Below are 19346 nucleotides of genomic sequence, written 5' to 3'. Positions count from 1 at the left end.
AAAGAGCAACTGTCTCTTCAAACCAGAGATGGTTCCAATTCCCCCTATTCCAGGGATGATTTTATGCATGATTTAATTACTGCATGACCAACTGAAGCATTTGCCCAGTACCTTGTGATCATGATCTCCAGGTTAAGAACTAATACTCTATGTATTAAGGAAAACTGACATGAACATTTTGACCAAAGTGGTTCAACCATGCACACAAGACTTACTTCAGAAACAAATACTTGAAAAACAGATAAATTTTCTGTATGAATCACTTAAGACAGACACACATACAAGGCAAGACATTCTGTGATCCCACCAAGACATTCAACTACTCTAGCTGTAGCAAACACACTTGGTTTGCTATTAGCACTTCCTTTTCCTACTGCCAGTATGCAAGGAGCCTTCTGTCCCTCCTGAAAAAGAGGATCCCAAAGTAATCCATGCACATGTCAACTCCAAGCCCAGGCAGCACATTCCACTCCAGCTAGGGTTGAAGACCGACTGGATAAAAGCCACCACAAGCTCTTCTTTAGTGGGTCCTACTCTCCTCCTATTGCCAAGCTTAAGGCCTTGGTTTTCATCTTCAGAAAACAATAAAGAAAAATACAACTAGACCCACAGCCTAGTTCTGCTTATAAAGACAAACTGTCTCATGAATGCTTACAATTTACTCTAAAACATAGAGAACTAATAGGTTTTGAGAAAAAGACCTTTTAAATCCATTTTTTTATAACCCATTTAATATAAGGGATCACCTACCAAATGTGTGCTTAGATCAGAAATATCACCTAACAATTTGAAATATATTTGGTGAGGGGTGTCCAGTTTTAATTCAAACCACCACATTTACAGTGATTAATTTACTATATGCCAACAGAAAAAATAAAAAGTTATTTGGGCAATATTTTCCTCAAACCTTAGTGAGAATCCTAAAATTTTCTTTTAAAATAGCATACCATTACTACAGACAAAAAATATGCAAAAGTAAAATTAAACAGTGAAGATCAATCTCTCCCACAAAAGCTAAGCTAGTTCATAAACCAATTTAAACAATTACTCAAAAGAATTTAAGGACTCTCAAAACATACTCAATTTTAATTAAAATAATTTCCTAAGAATGTTTAGCCTTATTTAATTCTGAAGAACAGTTATGGTGTGTTATTCTGCCAACTAATAGTTCACCACAACTGCAAAACATCAGCTGGAAGCTAATTACATTGCACTGAAATAATACTGAAAGCAGGGTTTCTAACTAGAGGTAAAGGATATTGTTCTCATGATACTGAACATAAAAATACTTTAATCCTATTGCTAATAAACGATTGCAAAAATAAATTGATAACTGATAAAAATAACAAGGTTTTAGATTTAGAATGTCACAAACAGTGCTCTTTAGGTCAATATTCTGGTCCAATTTGTAACATAGGTATTAAAATTTAGTCTCTGACAACCTGTATTATCCAGATATCCCCATTATCTTAAACATTTTGTGTACCTCAACTATAATCTTTCTCAGGAAAAATGTCTGATGGAAAAACAACTTCATCGTCAAGCTATCTTTTATAATTTCACAAGCATTTTACCTGTACAATGGATGATCACCAACATACTAAGTCAAGAATCAACTCATATAGCAACTTATTTACAAAAGCAAGAATCTCTTTTTACCAAAACAAGAATAACACTCATTAGTAACCAGAGTAACAACTGATTTAAGAATCCCTGACCCCCAAAGACAAAGTAACTCACATTTCCACACCTATCATCTACAGGATAACTTTGGAAACACTAGCAGTGCACTGTTGCAGAATACTTCACACCTGTTTAAGTATATCAAGGGAAAGTTTCCCCTTGAAATCTCTTCTTCCCTAGCTAGATGTGAAAACACAGTAATGTTGAGTTCATCAACTCATCAATACAGCTACATAATATTATCCTTTCTAGAAAGAATTTATGAAAGCAAGTCACAGAGTACACAATTCACCACTGAATTATTTAAAGACAAGTGAACAGAGCTGAGTTCACTTAGCTGTACTTAGGTTCACAGCTCCATGCAATTTAGAAACAAGAAATGAGTATCTACATTCCACCTACAGGGGCAGAAACATAATTAGAATGTAAGAGTTTCAGATAAAATGGCTATTATTGAGTTTTACTATTTTTGACTAAAAATTTCCATGTCATTAATTCTTAAAGAACACCACTGACTCTCCTGACACCACTCCTCACCTTGTATGAAGGCATACAAAACAAAGGCATATAAAACCAGTATTAAGTCAGGTATTCCTAAAAAAAACCAAACCCTTATTTATACAAGCTCTCAAAACTCAGAGATGTTTTAGTAAATTAGCAAAATGAAATTCCAGAAGACTTACCAATTTCTTTAACTAAACTGCAACAATTTTGTCAATTACTGGTTTAGAACTTTATTTCAATCTAATGAATCTAATTCTATGATAATCAGATTATCTTCTACTGCTCTTCCTTTAGAAATATACTATTAAAATAAAACACTACAAATTTACACATCTTAGAAATACCATATTCTTCAAAATAGGTGGCAACACCATTGACTGGGAATGCACAGGAAATCAATTCAGCACAGCTCAATTATTTTTGTTACAGAGTGGAACAGTGAGTGACAGAGCATATGTTACCAGCTCTTTGGCAGCTTACAGGTATGCTGAAATGCACTGGAAATCAGCTCAGCATACCAAGGTGTACATAATAAGCCTGTTTACAACTTACTCTGACAACTAACTAATCACCATGAGGTTTTGTTCATTTCAAAAGCAAAAATAATCCAGCAGCTAATTTTAGTATCATCTTACATTCCCACACAAGAAAGTGAAAGATAGAAAGTGTGAAACCCTGAGTTCTTAAAGGACTTAGGTTAAAGATCAACTCAGCCTCAGCACCAATGCCTTGGGAAACATAAGGGCATTGCTCACAATTTAAGCTAGCATTATATAGATCTATTCTAACAAGCATACAAGCAAAGATACTTCTGTTCTTGTGTTATCTGTTTTCGGACAGATTATAACAACTGATAGTGGATAAACATTTTAGAGTTTAGAAACTCAGCTGCTGTATTTAAACTGCGGCCTTTCGAGTCCAAATTTACTACTCAGGCTACAGTAAATTGAAAAGTATTTTGAAGATTTATTTGAAACTCTTATTTTTAAATAGATTTACTTACAAACAAGTATTTTGGAAAAACTAAATACAACTTACTTTTCCAGCTGAAAATTCAGTGGCAACTAGCTCCCACAGGGACTTCAGCTAATTGCCTCATGTAGGCAAATTGGCTCATTTAGTATCCTTTGCAGTCTAAACAGCTGCTAGAGTAATCTGATTTCAAATTCCTTTCAATAATATGCTTTTCCGTCTGAAGGTTCCTACCAGTGGTGAAAAAAGTACTAAGGAAGAAGCACCTAAGGTTTTAATGGCTGATGATCCTGTTCAACCACCAAGTACTGTAACGTGGTACAAGAGGGGTTTTTTTTCATTCACCTACAATCTGCATTTTCAAGGACAGATATGCACCAAGACGACAAAAAAACCCCACACACACCTCTTTTTGGAAGAAAGTTATTTAAAAATCAGCATCAATACCAGGGCAATCTTGTAAGCTTGCTAGGCTAAAAAGGAACAAGCAAGAGATTCAAAGCCTTAACTTATCTCTTACACAACACACATTCTTTTGAACAATTTGACAGCTTCACAACTATTTGTTCCAAATCTCAAAGCAACTTGGTTACATTGGTTGCCATTTCTTCAGTTTCCAGCTGAAGTAGTTCTGTGCTCAGATAAGACAAAACAAATACAGAGCTGGGAGCCCCACTGAGCTCACACAGGGTCACAGTAAGAGGCACAGCCAGCCCACCCCAGCTTGTGTGATGCTCTCAGAAGGAGCCTCAGATCCAGCCAGAAGTGTATCAAATTATCAAGACACATTACTGTCTGGTTAAGACTCTCAAAACTAAGAATTCACTTTCGTAGGCAAGTAAGCTTAGCAATGAGTTTCAGCATGACTAACACATTCATGGGTTTGGGTTTTTTCTTCTTCAAAATGTACAGGCAAAGCAATTCAAGAGCTGTTGTGACCTTTAGACGTGCAAGTATGCAATATTATACATGCAGTAAGAGAAAATTGATTTAAGACTATTGTTATCTCGATGCAAGCATTGAAATATTAATTTCTGAGTCAGAAGTGTTGAAAAACTTAAGAAATAGCTGAGGTAGAAACATGACCAAAAAACCAAGTCAGACTAAAAATGGCACGTTCAACAAGCAACTACTATAAAAAGAAGTATTTAGTACGACAAAAGCTTCATGCCCAATAAAGGCTAAAAGTTGAAAGTAAATGTAAACTGAAATAAAGTGCATATTTTTCAACAGAACACATTACTAATCACTGGAAAAAACTAATTTTCAGATCATGATCAAATGTCTAAAAGGTACGCTTTCATTTCAGTAAATCACAAAGTTTAACAGAAGTTTTATTGCACAGACATCATACATAATATTATCTCAGCTGAGCCTTTTTATTTTCAGAAGTATCAGCCCTGATTGCCAGTAAATGTAGTCATCTGACCAGGAAATACAAAAGTGCACTATCAGTTTTTTCAATTGAATCAGGTTTTTTAGAATTTAAAAGGTCAAGATTCTCATAAATGCTCATGAGAATCTGTGAGCAACCATTCCTCAAAAACAATAGTTTAAAATGAAATCTAAAAGTCAGAATGATGGCAAAATTATTAGCTTCAAAGCTATTTTTTTTAAACTGACAACAGCTTAAAAAATACCAAAACTGAGCTTGAATTTCAACAAACTAAACCAGATGGTCCAAATCCATCATAGTTTTTTCACTTTTTGTATCTTAGGAACTTCAGTTACACTTCAGCAAAATCATGAAATGTCTAAAACATTAATTTAACATTTATTAGAGACCTTCCTCTGCATTACTTGAGGCACAACACTATCAGTCAAGTACACAGAGGTATTTAACAGCTGCTCTATGCTCTGATAGTCAGCTACATAAGAACTGTAGCAACTTGTGCAACTTCTTGTCCCGCATGCATTTTCAGCGACTTTTACTATTTTCTATTATCCCTGCAGAACCAGTCAATACAGTTGTGAAGACCTATAGAATCAATTGTATTTTATGCATTCACACAACTGTTTCCGAAGTCACAAACACAACTGAATACACTGACATCATAGTAGTACTTTAGTGAATTCATAATTGGCAATATTCACAAAAACTACTTTGCCTTTAAGATTTTTTCAAAAGTACGTAGACATGCACCATAATCATGCACATATATGTACACACTATAGTACTCAGGAATGAACATGCTTTCTACTTCAGTAGATTAGTAAATTCTTTCCTACTACTTGGTAAGATGCAAAATGGCTTTAAATGGAAGCTTTCCTAGATGAAGCTATGTTGCATATCTCCTAAGTAATATTTAGCACAAACATACTATGAAACCCTGTGATCTACCAGAACACAAGTAAGAATACATTGGGGGGAAAAAGAGCAAGAAGGGCCGTCAGGTTCTACCACATTAGCTTTGATAAACCTGACTTCTCGCAGGATATGCCACAAGAGCTCCATGATTCTGTAGCCAGACTGAAAAGCACAGCACCTCTGAACTACATCGTGGTGTTATCCTAGTGACTCAATAAAACCAGCTCTGAAACCGTATTTAAGTTTGTTATGGCTGTTTTAGAATAGAAACTGACCCCACCAATGGGAACCACTTAAGTGTCAGAGAGACTTCTGTGATTTCAGCCTGAGTAAGAGCTGAAGAACATACTGGAATTCTGTACGGGATTAAGATCTCTGACAAACCAGGCTTTGTACACAAAGAAAGTTGCTAACTCGTCTCTATTTTGCTGTCCATAAGATTTTTATATATTCCCTTGATGATGTTGATTATTCAACAGATAATTCAGTTCTGCAGTGGTAGCAATTCTGTCTTCCTAGTAGATGATCAGATATTTGTAGAGTGCATGTATTTCCAGATCACCTTCAGAAGCCTCAGAAGAAAGTTCAACAAAAGCGACACTAACCAGTTTTACACAGGATTCAAGTGTTTTGAAGCCTGTTATGAAGTTTTCAAATCATAAAAGAAATTTCAACATAAAGCAGAAATCTCCCTTGATGCCTGATTAATGGCAAAGATGGATGCCAGATCAGTCGCAGACTGGAATCTTACAAAACGACCTAATGAAACACTATTCCAGGAATTACACTACCACCAAGAAAAAATGCCCAGTGTTCTTCTGAAAGGGCTGCAGGACAGCAGGAGGATTCTTACTATTAACTCTAGTTAATAGTCCACAAACATCTGCAGTACAGACATACATTCTCTATCATAACACTGAAACCTTTTAGCTCTCCCTGCAGTACACAAGATGAGAGGACTTATGCTCTACCTCCCCTTCATGCTAGGCAGCTGGGAATACCACCTCACCCACAAAGACAGATTTCTGGAAGAACACAGGTAAATTATTCACCTGTTGGAGGTAATCTGAGAGACCCAAAAGAAGAACGCTCTACATCTTAAGGGGAAAATGACTGCTATCAGAAATGCAGGTGACAGTAGCAGGTTTTAGAAGCTCCAAGTTTAGTCCTCCATAGTCCCAATAACCATAAAGATCTAGTCCTCTCTGTATGAAATAACATAGACACACAGGGTGGGTAAAAACACCAAATCACTTCAACAAAGGGATGAGGGAAAGACACAGGTTTGACAAATAGTGAAGGAGTCTTGTGTGAGCCCATGACAATAACTACGCACTATGAAAACACCAGCTCTCAACACCACCTAGTTTGTGACTCTCACAAACTAGGACTCACATAGTTTTTGCTGTAGTTTTACCCCCATAAAAAGGACAAAATAGGACCCCCATAAATTGATGTTTGGCCAAAATAGCGTATCAGGGAGTACCTCACCTACATAAACTTGTATTTTTACATTGTAATTGGAAAACTAGCCAGCAGAGGGGGCACAAGTTAATAAAATCTATCCTTGTATGAGGTGTTTTGAGCAACAAGGAGATAAATGTGAGGCATGCTCTGTTGGAATACTATCACAAAATACATAGAAACAAGTAAATACTTCTTTTCTAAAACTGTGTATACCTAAGAAACCCTACATGATTGTATAAGTACAAATAAGATGTAATCACTCACTGAACCTTAATCTTCTGATCTAACTCTATGTTTAATCCAACAGTTAGTTCATAGTTTCTGATACCAGGGATAGCACATACTATCATTCCACTTCTCCCTGTTTTGCTGCCGATTGCCCATCTTTTGGAAGGCTCAGCTACAAACACTCAACTGTATTACACACACACATTTTTCCTTTTCTTTTGAAGCTAAAATATAGTATTCTATCTCAAATTATTTTATCTTTTGGATAAAACACCTTCAAAACACAAGTTTTAAGAAAGTCTACTGGAATTATCAAGGTCTGAACTCATGCCTCCATTAACTCACCATCTTTTACCCCAAGGAGATGGAAAATGCTGTTCAAGCAGTCATGGTTTCTTCCGTACTCATTCACACTCTGAAAGTCAGGGTATCAGCGGCAATGATTTTGCAGTAAGGACGACTACCAAAAAAGACCTTTCCTCCATGAGGCGAGGAGATTCCAAAACCTAAATTCAGCTATGTACAGTTGTCCTTCCCCATAGGCTACAGCAAGGTTATTACAGGCAAAGTAATTTTTCATGTCCTAGACAATTCTTTAGTTAACTACATTACAAATACTGAAGAGTTACTATAACCCCCAAGTTATGCACTAATCACAGTTTCTTATTGGGAATGTCCATGGAAGATTACAAGGTAGTTATATTGGTTTGCTTCATCCCTTACTGGCACTACAAATTAGCGGTAGATAAAATTATTTTTGCACACACAGTTAGGACATTGATTTGGTGGTACAACTGAAGCCTTCTGTATTTCAGGTGATTGGAACAAATGAGTCGGAGGTTTAACAAAAAAAAAAAAAAAGAAACAGTTGGCAAAAGGTTTTCAAAGCAGAACACAAATGCAACAGCAGACTTTTCCTAAAACCAAGCCAGAAATTAAACTCCTCAGCATACCAGTTACAGAATATAAGAATGAAGTTATCTCCCTAACATATACTACGTAAGTTCCATTTAAGAAAAGGAAATGTAAGGTATTTTGGAAAATAAATGAGATGCAAAAAGTCATTTGCTCCTCGGTATTTTGCTCCTAAGCATTTTTTTAAAACATCTTTTTAAAAAAGAACCATTTATGGCTTCAATTAACTATTGAAGCTCCAAACAGATGTCATCTTATACTTGTCCTGCCCAGTCTGGAAGCCCTACAGCAAAAATCAAAAGATCCAGTCAGATATCACTTCTGTAATTAAAAATACTAGAGACAAAACAGCTATCTGAATTGTGTAGGAAAAGACACCAAACACTTTGTCCAAAAATAAAAAAAAAGAAAGAGAAATCTATTTAAGCATATCAGCTGCATGCTTTGCCTGAGCTTGCAGGTTTGTGTTCTATAGGCAATGATTTCATTGCATATCCATCTTGAAACATGCAACAGGAAAATTCTCTGTGCTTAGTATCATTTTTATAGATGCTTATAACTTTACACATTCTGGGTTTCCAAGTCTGACACTGAACGTACTGCTTAAAGACTATTTAACTGTGCAACTTCGGTCATTTTGGAATCCTACTCAAGAAGTTTGTGCTAATAACAAAACCAAAACTAACAGCAAGAAAGACCAAAAAGCACCCCAAAGCAGCCTGAAAAGGAGATCCAATGCAAGAAATCATCATTTTGGAATACAAAAATCTCCATATTGATGTGTGGAGTGGACATGTGAAAAGGGAAGCGATGTGCATCAAGGAAGCATTTTTAGACTATGTTCATACTGAACAATAAAGGAATGATGAATACGTGGTAGGATTTACTAAGACATCAAACTTAAAATCTCAAGACACACTGGTGTCTTCATGTGCTTAAATCACAGAGTTCCCAACATGACCGAGCCACACAGTTTCAAAAAATGCCAGTTTAGTATAAAGGTTTGTCCTGTTTCTTTCATCTAAGAACAAATTTAATTGAGTTCTAAATAACATATTATATAAGTGATAACTTCTTGATTAACTTCTAAGTGCTCCAATTTAGATGAGGTCCTTGGTAAGTTTCAAAAACAATTCAGTCCTTGAATCTTTCACAATTATGTGACATTCTCAAAAAAAACCAAAACCAACAAACAAAAAACCCACAAACAAACATAGAATGGACTTCATATATAGTGAATTCCAGCAAGTAACTAAACAGTGAAGAACAGCATTGAAATAAAGAACAAAAAGCCAATAACATTTGAAACATGTAAGCATTGACATGACAGGTACATGATAATCCCAAAAAGGGAAAAACTTTACTTTTTCCTTACATTAATTGAAATACATAAGCAGCAAAGCAACTGTGATCACAACTTGCACCTTATTTTTAAGGTAATGGAAACTGTCATTTAAAAAAAGATGCACCTTATCAGTTAGTTACAGCTAAGTGAATTGCTACTGGAATCATCTGAAATTGGATAAATCAACAAACAAATCCTGGTGGTTTCCAAAGTTATTTGACTGAATATAGTAAATGCAAGCTGCTAAAAATAGGTTATACTTGAGCTTTTATAAACTTAAAAAAAAAAGCTAAAATAACCATCCATACCAAACATAACTTTAAAGTCAGCCCCAAAGAATCTGGGTTTAAAGATGATTTTAGTCATATTTCCTAAAAATATTTCTGAATGTTTTATTCCAAAAATAACTGACCTTGTCAAGCCCTGGATCAAGTCCCTAATTACTGCAGCCTCTCTGCTTCACAGCAATGACTTTACATAGCTGGTCCTGGCTTAGTCAGTGCAATTCACAGTGCCAAGCCAGGCCTCTGTTCTCCATATACTGGAGAAGGATAATGAATCTCACAGTTACCAGCACATTGAGTAGGGAAAACACCACAAGAAAAAAAAAAAAACAAAAAACAAACCCAAAACAAAACAAAAAAAACCCAACCCAAAAACCAAGGGGAAAAGCCAGAGAGAGAGTTCTATATAAAATTCTCCCCACCTTTTGGGGGTTTATCAATCCAGAGTGCTGACAAGCTGAAAGTAGCTTATCGACTCACGAACACAGGGCAATTCTTCTGAATAACTGCCCCAAGACTCCCCCACAACTCCCTCCCAGAGATTATCACCACTACAGCAAGAGCAACTTAGCTGTTTTAAAACACATTCTGAACCACTGCAGTTCACAGTCCACCTTATTAAGGATCTGAATCAATCACTGAATTATTTTGCTACATGAAGTCACACAACTTGAAGCAAGTTTGGCACAACTATGAGCACGTGAGAGGCCGTAAGCTCAGGAGCAGAGCAGGCAGCTAAGCTGGATATGTCTTGCATATAGATACATACTACCAAGTCAGCATTCTGGGATTCAAAGCCCTGGGGGGTGGCGTATTGGTGGAAGAAAGAGATGGCCACTTTTCACTCATATTCTGTATGCTGAGCATCAAAAAAGAATGTCAGTGACCTAAACTGATTCCAATGACAAATATTCAGGATTTGTTCAATGTAGCTGCTTGGCTCAAGGAGACATTGACAAAATTCACAGTATATTCAGGTAATTTATTCTCAAACATTGTTATTGGATGAAATCAGATTAACACCCTGCTCTCCAGAAGCAGTAGCACTTACGTGTAGATAGAAAAAAAACCCTATCAATGAAAGGAAATGGGAGTGGCTACACTGAGCAGATACCAAATGGGATTATTCAGGTAAAAGTTTCCTGGCCAAGTCAACAAGACATTAAGCATGATTTTCAATACATATGTCCCTGAATCACTGTCAAAACCCCATACTAGAGACCTCATCTGCACCGCAGCTCCCGCTAGATCAGTCTTCTAAAAGACCTCTGATGTTAAAGCCATGGAACTATGTTAGACATAATCAGCACTTACTTATCTGCTATTCTAGTTATCTACCAACTGCAGTGCTGCAAGATCCACGCTTACCACCCATATTAGAATAACTAGAGTAGGATCAGATTTTGACAAACCCTCCTGTCCTCTCATACAACCAGAAGTCTTATCTATTCAGTGTCCCAATCACAGTCATTCAAGGTTCCTGACTAAGGTGAGTATTATATCTTGCAGCCAGCAACTTCGTACCTGTCTATTTTAATTTAGCTGTAGACACTAACCTAGTTTTCCAACTGGAAAAATTTAGGCTTAAATCTATAGTGGACTGTAAATTTATGTAAGCTAGGGCAAATCAATTAACTGAGGCAGAAATACTATCTCTAGAATGAAAACAACAGGTGCTCAGATAACAGATAGTTGATTTCTCATTAATGTAAGACTGAAATTGCCTATACAATAAATTTTTAAAAAATCTAGTCCATGAGGGGCCAACTTTACAGAAGAGTGATTAAATACATCCCTTCCTTTTTTAAAAAAAATAAAATATACAGGCAATAATAAAGAGCCTGAAATACTGTTTGCTGTCAATATGCAGAATTGTAATAGTAAAAATATGCTGATACATAGAAAATACTTCATGAACATGTGATATCCTTTGTAGACATCACAGAAATATACTACAACATCATCAGAAGTCTCTCACAGCTCACAGGCTAGTCCACTTTAAAAAAAATAATCAAGGATCTTTTAATACATATGAAAGATTTATCCTAAATACACATATAACCATTATCTCCTATCTGCAGTATTAATTTTTCTTTACATGAGACTGGTCTACACTTTGGACAACTAAAATCAGCACCATAATCACACAATGCAAACTGGATGTTTGAATAAGAGTTCTGTATTAGCTACATACTAACACTCACAAATTATATGAAATTCCAATCTGTTGCATAAACAACAGGTGAAAACAACTTGAAAAAAGGGCCAGGCATTACGATGCTAAAAATCACAACATGAAGTGGAAACATTAATACGCTTTTTAAGTGGGAGATGCAGATACGGGAATATTCTATGAACTAAAAGACTCGTTATGTTGTTAAAGGTACAGAATGTACTACAAGAAAAAAGCAACACCAAGCACAACTCTCAAGCAACACAATCATAGTTTCAACCAAACCTCAGTTGAGTTAAAATTCAGATGCACACACAAATAACCGTTCTTCCTTTCAAGCTTCAGAGATACGGACTGTCTACAACAGAAATCCAAGACTGAATGTAACTATTCAGTAAGGAGAGCGAAAACAAGCTTAAAGAGAATAAACATAATGACGGAGACACTGGGAAAAAAAATAAATACTTGTGCTTCACAAGATAACCAAACTCGTGGCTCTTTATCTATAGGTATTTGGTTTGTGTCCCTGACAAATGGCTGTGATGAAATGCAAATACATTTCAAAGACAAGAATACTTCGACTATGGGACATGTACCTTTAAGCACCCAAATAAGAAAGCCAGTATATCCAGGGAGTCTATAATTACCTGAGGCAAATAAACTGTTCCAGATAGCAAGCCAAGCGATAAAACTTTGGTACTCCTAACTGTCTTCAGACTTTCTCTGATGACTTTTTAGTGAATCCAAGAATATCAGCCAGAGATGGACATCTGTATAATCTGCATAAGCTTTGGCAGCATGAATGCGCTCACCTGACCCTTAAAAATCAAAGCCACAACAAACACATTATGGCACTGCCCCTTCCAAATCAGATTTATTGAAATACTGAGCACCTAAAGATTCAAAGTGGTCAAAGCATATCTGATATTCAGAACACCAGGAAGTATCTCACTTCTTTCTGCTAGTGAAACACGATTGATGAGATCATTTTCATCCAAAAAAAAAAAGTACTTTGTGTAAGCTTGTTTTAACTTTTAAATTCTTCTTTAAAAATATACTAGATTAGAACTAGAGAAGCAATTTTAAGAACACTTAAGTCTGATGTGATTATTATTATTGAGACTTTCAGTGAACTTTGTTGCTCTGGGAAGGCTGAAAGGCACGCAGTTCCACCTCACAATATGAAAAAACACTTGCAACAATGCCTGCCATAGCTCTCATTAATGGATACTATAAAACAAAACTAACTAAATATTTCAAGAGCGGACAAGACGGCATGTTTAAAGGTTATGGCCTAAAAAGTATAAATTGGAAGCAATATGCTTAATTTCATTATGTAGGAGGTGAGAAAGATTGACTTTCACTAGCACTTCACATATAGATCTTTGACATTAACAGGCATATAGGTTTACGTTAAAATCATTTCTATCCCACAGAGAACTATGAGAAATCCTCTCTTACATGTATTTCCGCCATTACCATGCTTAAGTTTGCTATGTTGTTTTCTACTGTCTGAAGTTCTCCCATTTGTTTTTGTTGGGGAAGGGTGGGGGGAAGAGAATGGGAGAGCTGCTCTAGAAGTGCAAAACTGCCTCTACCAACACGAGAAGCAAACTGCCTGTGCAACCGTGCCAGCATGACAAAGCAGGAAATGCTAACCTAAACTTTGGTTCCAAATTTGGATCCACACTCAACACAGGCCATCCCAGTGCAGTGTTTATGACCCCAGAGTGCCAAGACAAAGTCATGCTTGAAGGATTTTGACTTTTGAAAGCAAAGAAATCCAGTAACAATCCTCAAAAACCAACTGGAAAATAAAACTGCTCAACAGTTTAAAGAAAATAGGACATATTGCTGCAAAAACATAATGTATGCAATGTTAGGGGACAATATTTCATATGTGTGATTGTCGGGTTGTTTTTTTTTAAGCTCAGCAGATCTTAGGCACAGGTAAGCACGTAAGCAAGGAGTCAGTCTACAATGCTTGACAAACACAAAGCTGTCATGTGCCTACAAGCACAATTCGACTTGATCTCCTAGGTATGCTATTTACATGTATTTGGAATACTATAGTACTGAAGCCATTATGGCAAAACATGCTGATCTCTACAGACCCACACTAAATTTTACTGTGTGAACACATCAGCAATACTGGTACTGTACGTACAAGTGGGTGTAACCAAATATTCAGGGAAAACTATAAAGTAACAGTTAACCTAAGATTGTATCATTCGGTGGTCATACATGGTAGGAATAGAACCCTTGTAAAAAAAAAAAACCAACCAAAACTGTGGTGTTTAAAAACAATGCTTCTATATGCAGGACACCTTCCAACTTCCTGGTCAGAAATAGGTCCTTCCAGCCCTTAGCATATTTTTAAGTTCCCAAAATATTCTTAATCAGTTGAATTCCATTTGGATTTTAGTCTACCTCAAAATTTCTTAGTTATGCTTTTGTACGTATGTGAAATGCACTGCAGAAAAAAAACACTTTCACCAAGACTGCACACAGCCTGGTAAGTCATCAAAACAGTGTTTCTTGTACCAGTTTAAATCCAGAGAGCACCTCATTCATCACTGTGAATGAAAAATACCTATCCCAAGTCCACTTGGATTACAGAAGCATTATAGTTGGCTTTTCTGTTTCAAACCAACTAAGTTAGCATGTGCTTTTGTTACATCAAATTTGTTCAAAAGTCAAACTCATCTCTAAGCCCGTTTTACCATCTCAATAATAATTATGATGCTGAAGAATATGTGCAAGATACTCTAGTGAGACAAAAAGCTCATAAAAAGCTTATGTTATTGAAGAGTGCTGTTTCTAGCCGCAATACTAAAATGAAATTTCAGCCTGAAAAAAATTGGAAAAATACCTTGATACATCAACTCAACCACTTTGAAATCCACTCAGATATGTACACTTTATCCTCTCAAACCTCATTCTATACAAAATTCCATGCTGAAAAAAAAATAGTAAGAGACCTTCATTATGCAAATAACAGTAGGCAAGGTGAAACACATGGGAGTATCAGAGAATCAAAGCTTTAGCAATTTCAAACATCCATCAGATTCAAGTTTTGGTAGTGCTGTGTTGGTCCTTTGCATGTGAGTATCAAAACACCATTGATGCATATTTTACCTACCTTAGATTCACAGCTCAGTCTTAGAAACTTCACTACAAATTGCAAATAATTGAAGTACATAGATGGTTCAATTCAACCATTTGTTTTTACATTTTTACTGCATTATAATAATAGCTACATTTGTCATGTTTTCTGTTTCCACAGAAAGAGAAACACATCTATTAGTATTTAACCCTTCCATCAACTAAAACAAGCTGCATATTTGCCACACTCAAAACTACTCAGGTAAATTGTGACTACACATGTACTGCTGAACAAGCCACAGCTATAAGATTTAGGAGTGTATTCCAAGAAGACAGAAAGTGTGCTAGTAAAAGGCTTGGTATTTCAGGAGACCTGAAACAATGGAGAAGCTGAACTGGGGAAAATATGACAGAGAGAAGTCAATTAGCTAAGTGCAAACTGGGCTAATGAAGTACAATATTTCGTGTGATATGACAGCGAGTGCTTACTGAATGTGTTTAATGTGTTTAAATTGCTGTCTTCCTGAAGATATCCAAATCCTGTATTTTTCCCTAAGCTTTCTATAAAAATGCAGAAGGTGAAGAGCAAACGCTAAAAGCTGACACCCTATTTGAAGATTGAGTCTTCTGCTATGGTAATCAGCACAAAACATACTACAGGGGAAAGAACTATAACTATTATTGGAGTCAAGCAATATAATACAGAATTTATCAATCTGAAAGTGCTGTAAAAATTAAAGGAATAGTCACCTTAAAATATGTGTACTTTCCAAAATCTTTTGTTGTTGACAAAAACCTTCACAAAAACGTGGATCTAACAACCCTAGGTAAGACAAAGGGTTTATAAAGCCATACCATAGCATCAACATCAGAAACAGCTTATGAGAAAGGTCTTCAGGTTCTTGACAATCTAAATGTGTTGACAGTGTCCCTTTAAGATGTGAATGTGAGATACTGTGATCAGCTAATACAGCTGTACACTTGGTAACTCTATCTTCATGAGCAACTGAGTCAGTACTTATTTACTGAAAAAGTAATATGATAAATACTCATATTAAAAATCTGAACATTCATGTTGCAAGAAAATATGAAGCAGGAGATTTTCCTCAATTTCAGAATGACCGTTCAGCCATCACTCTTGCTCAGGAAGTCAGCTGATGGAGAACTCTGGTCTACTTTGAAAGAAATCAAGTATAGTGAGTCACACTGCCATTTAAACAAACAGTTCATACTCAGCAGGGGTACAAGACATCATGTCGTTGGATGACATAACCAAACAATCCCATCAAGCTTGTACCGTGTCTTGTCATTTGTATGTATAATAAAAATCTGTTTTACAATTCATACATGTGAAACAAGTGGATCTTAGCAAATACCTTAGAAGCTTGTCAGTACACCAAAAAACAAGCATGATAGTCAAAAGATGTTAAGCCAGAGAAATTTCCCAGAGAAAAGCTTAATAAAAGTTTGGATTTATTACTTCACGTAATACCATGCCTAAGATCATCTAAATGTTGCAGTTTTGTAAAATTATCTTCTCCTCCCACTCTAAGATAATCACTCTTCAAACATGCATCTGCTATATTTAACTACTATTTTATGGTCTTAACATTTGTAGCTGCTTTAAAAAAAGTGAATCAGCACTTTATGTTCTGAGTGAAAACTATTTCAAATGCAACTGAGCATTCTGATCACTTTTATTATCCTGAACTTGTAAGTTTCTCATACCATGTATGTTTAAATACCCATTTATCTTGAGCAAATTTTAAGCAGTAGACATGAACAGGAAGTTGACAGGGTAACATGACAAAGTGCTCAAAGGCCAGTGCGAAGTTGCGGAAAGTTAACTGCCCTGGATCTCATCCTGCGAGTGCTAAGGACCAGTTAAGTGCTCCAGAATTTGATCTGATTTATGAAAAACCGCTACTTTGATTAGTAGAGCCCAAATGGGAACCTGTGACTTCAGCAGCGGATGACCTGGCACTTGCAATATATTCATCTATTTTTGCAGACACTAAAAAGAGTTAGAATTTCTATTTAGTCACCTGACTGCACATGTGCACACCTCTTCAACAGCCAGCTCCACAAGTGGAACAGAGCAAAAAACATGCCTAAGAAAGGGTAGGTTCAAGCCCAGAGAGACTTGTGACCAAAACAGATCAAAGAAAAAGTCATTGCTCTACAGACAAAAAAGCAGCTATTTGCAGTAACGAACACTACTAGTGAGTCAAAACAGTCGCGGCAACTCAGCTGCTCACTTCACTGAGTAGTTGAGCACAGCTGGTTCACTTAGAGCAAATTATCTGACATAGGTTTAATCAGAATGTTATAATTATCAGTAGCAATGGGAAAGAGCAAGCATTTTGTGTGTGTGCCTACAGTGGCAAGTGTTCGAAAAAGCTTCGTATAGCTCATGTAACTAAACAAAAACATCAGAAAATGGGAAAGATTAGCACACAGATGTATAAGAGGACAGCAGATGGTAATAGACAAAAAAAACCATGTGTGGAACTAGCACTTTTTTTTTTTTTAAGTTTCATCACTGAACTGGCATTTTAAAAATGTTTAGGCTCACTTGATCACCTAGTGGCAAAGCCATACAATGCAACATGAGAGAGAGAAATTTCCTTCCCAAACAAACATGGCATGTTATCACATAGACTCTTAGACTGGAAAGGGGAGGGTAGAAAGGGGACTTATTTTCACAACCAGATTCCCATGTTAAATACCAAGAGCAGTAACTAATCCTCAGATAGTAGAGGAAGCATTACATGCGAATGACAAACGAACACGGGAGGTTCAAGTTAGTACATCCCACATGAAAAATACACGATATACTTTGCCCAATACTAATAATGTCCTTTATGTGAAACAAATCCAGGGTTTGATCCAGTGCCAGAAAGAACTGGGTATGCTTCCTAAAACACATTTAACCTAGACTTTCTGTCTTTTAGCAACTCCTACTACTGAGCAAGAGAATGTTGGCCCACCCAAAAAAGAAGTCTTGCTTTAAAGGGATCGCTGCAATACAGACATTAGAAAAGCACAGCTTCTCAAGGCTCTGATACAACAGGCAGGTTTATGAAAATGCAGGTATGCAGAGAAAAGTTGTAGTAAACTCATTGGAAAGAAAGGTTTTTGAAAAAGTTGTGCTCCATTCAGTACTTTTGGACATGCAGTGTTGTTAGAAAAATGGCTCACCTCCCAAACTGTACTTAACTGATTATACAGCACTGTATAGAGAAAGCAAAGTTTTCATGACCCCACCAGGCTCACCAGCTAAGGTTCTGAAACCTGGACTTCATACAAAAGAAGACAAAGTTTAACTGAGAAGGTCAACCTGGAGGCTACCTCACAGTTTAAAAACTGAGGAATAACTGAAGTTTAAAAAAAAAAAAAGAAAGAAAGAAGGAAAAGTTGGGTATCAAACTATAGTCAGCGACTGTATTTCTTCAAACTGTCTGAGCTCTGCTTACTTTTGAAGAAGCCCCCATATTGAATATTTCATGAAGATGCCACTTTGGACAACTAGCTAGTTGTTGTCTCTGGGAATTTTGTGTTTTACAATTTTTCCACCTATTAATAGTCAACCTACCTGCCCATAGTTGTCTATGCCAGTTACTAATCTATTTAAGTTTAATAAATCAAAAGCTGTCCTTAGAGACTGGCCAAGAGTCGTAAGTCCTTCAGCTTGAAGGTTTTTCAGTTCATTCATAAACGTTGCATGGTTTTCCTTCCAGCCAGCCTGAAAAGAGAAACGTGAGAAGACTTATTCTCCAGATACGAGCTTTGCTTCCCTGTTAGGCTACAAGCGCCTTCCTTGCTGCATGCGGCTCACCGCAAACACGAACGAAACACCTTGGAAGTTACTAATGCTTAGTGTCATTCCATGAAGCCTGAAAAGACGCACTTCTCTTAAACCGTAGAGCTCCCCGCCTATGAAATGAAGATTTTTTTTTTTTATTTGTTCCACGGGACGACTTTCTGTGAAGTCACCGATGCACGAACCTCACAGCTATGGACACCGCTCTCCCACAGCCCTCTCCAGATGGAAGCCGACGGCACCGTGAAGCGACCTCCAACAGGTTCACCCTCCTGTGTCGTGCGGACCCGCCGCCCCCTCACCCCCCCAAACGCCGCGGCGGGGGTGAGGGAACCGCCGTCCCCTTCCGAGTCCGGACTCTGCGGGCCGAGCTGGGTCCTTCCCCCGCTCCCCCCCCTCTTCCAAACCGAACTCTCCTTGGAGTTGCTGTCACTTCTCCCCAACTTGAATAAATATCCCCCACAGTTCATTGCTGCTCACACACACCACACAGGGAAAAAAAAATGTCGGCCATGTTGATGTCAGCGCCGCCGCCGCCG

General features: G+C 36.9%; 1 protein-coding gene across 1 annotated transcript in view; it reads right to left on the bottom strand.

Annotated features, from left to right (window-relative positions):
• The window catches only part of INTS6 (integrator complex subunit 6), a 43711-nt gene extending 24976 nt beyond the window's left edge, over window positions 1–18735 (bottom strand). The window contains exon 1 of the mRNA XM_010583357.1: window positions 18580–18735. Within this exon, the coding sequence (XP_010581659.1) occupies window positions 18580–18699 (120 nt within the window). The 5' untranslated portion in view covers window positions 18700–18735. The remainder of the gene's footprint in view (window positions 1–18579) is intronic.
• Window positions 18736–19346: the final 611 nt, after the last annotated feature.

The sequence above is a fragment of the Haliaeetus leucocephalus genome, unplaced genomic scaffold, assembly GCF_000737465.1.
Source record: "Haliaeetus leucocephalus isolate CR32 unplaced genomic scaffold, Haliaeetus_leucocephalus-4.0 Scaffold897, whole genome shotgun sequence".
Taxonomy (NCBI): Eukaryota; Metazoa; Chordata; class Aves; order Accipitriformes; family Accipitridae; genus Haliaeetus; species Haliaeetus leucocephalus.
The sequence above is the reverse complement of the archived record's forward strand: the minus strand, read 5'-3'. Positions and strand labels throughout refer to the sequence as shown.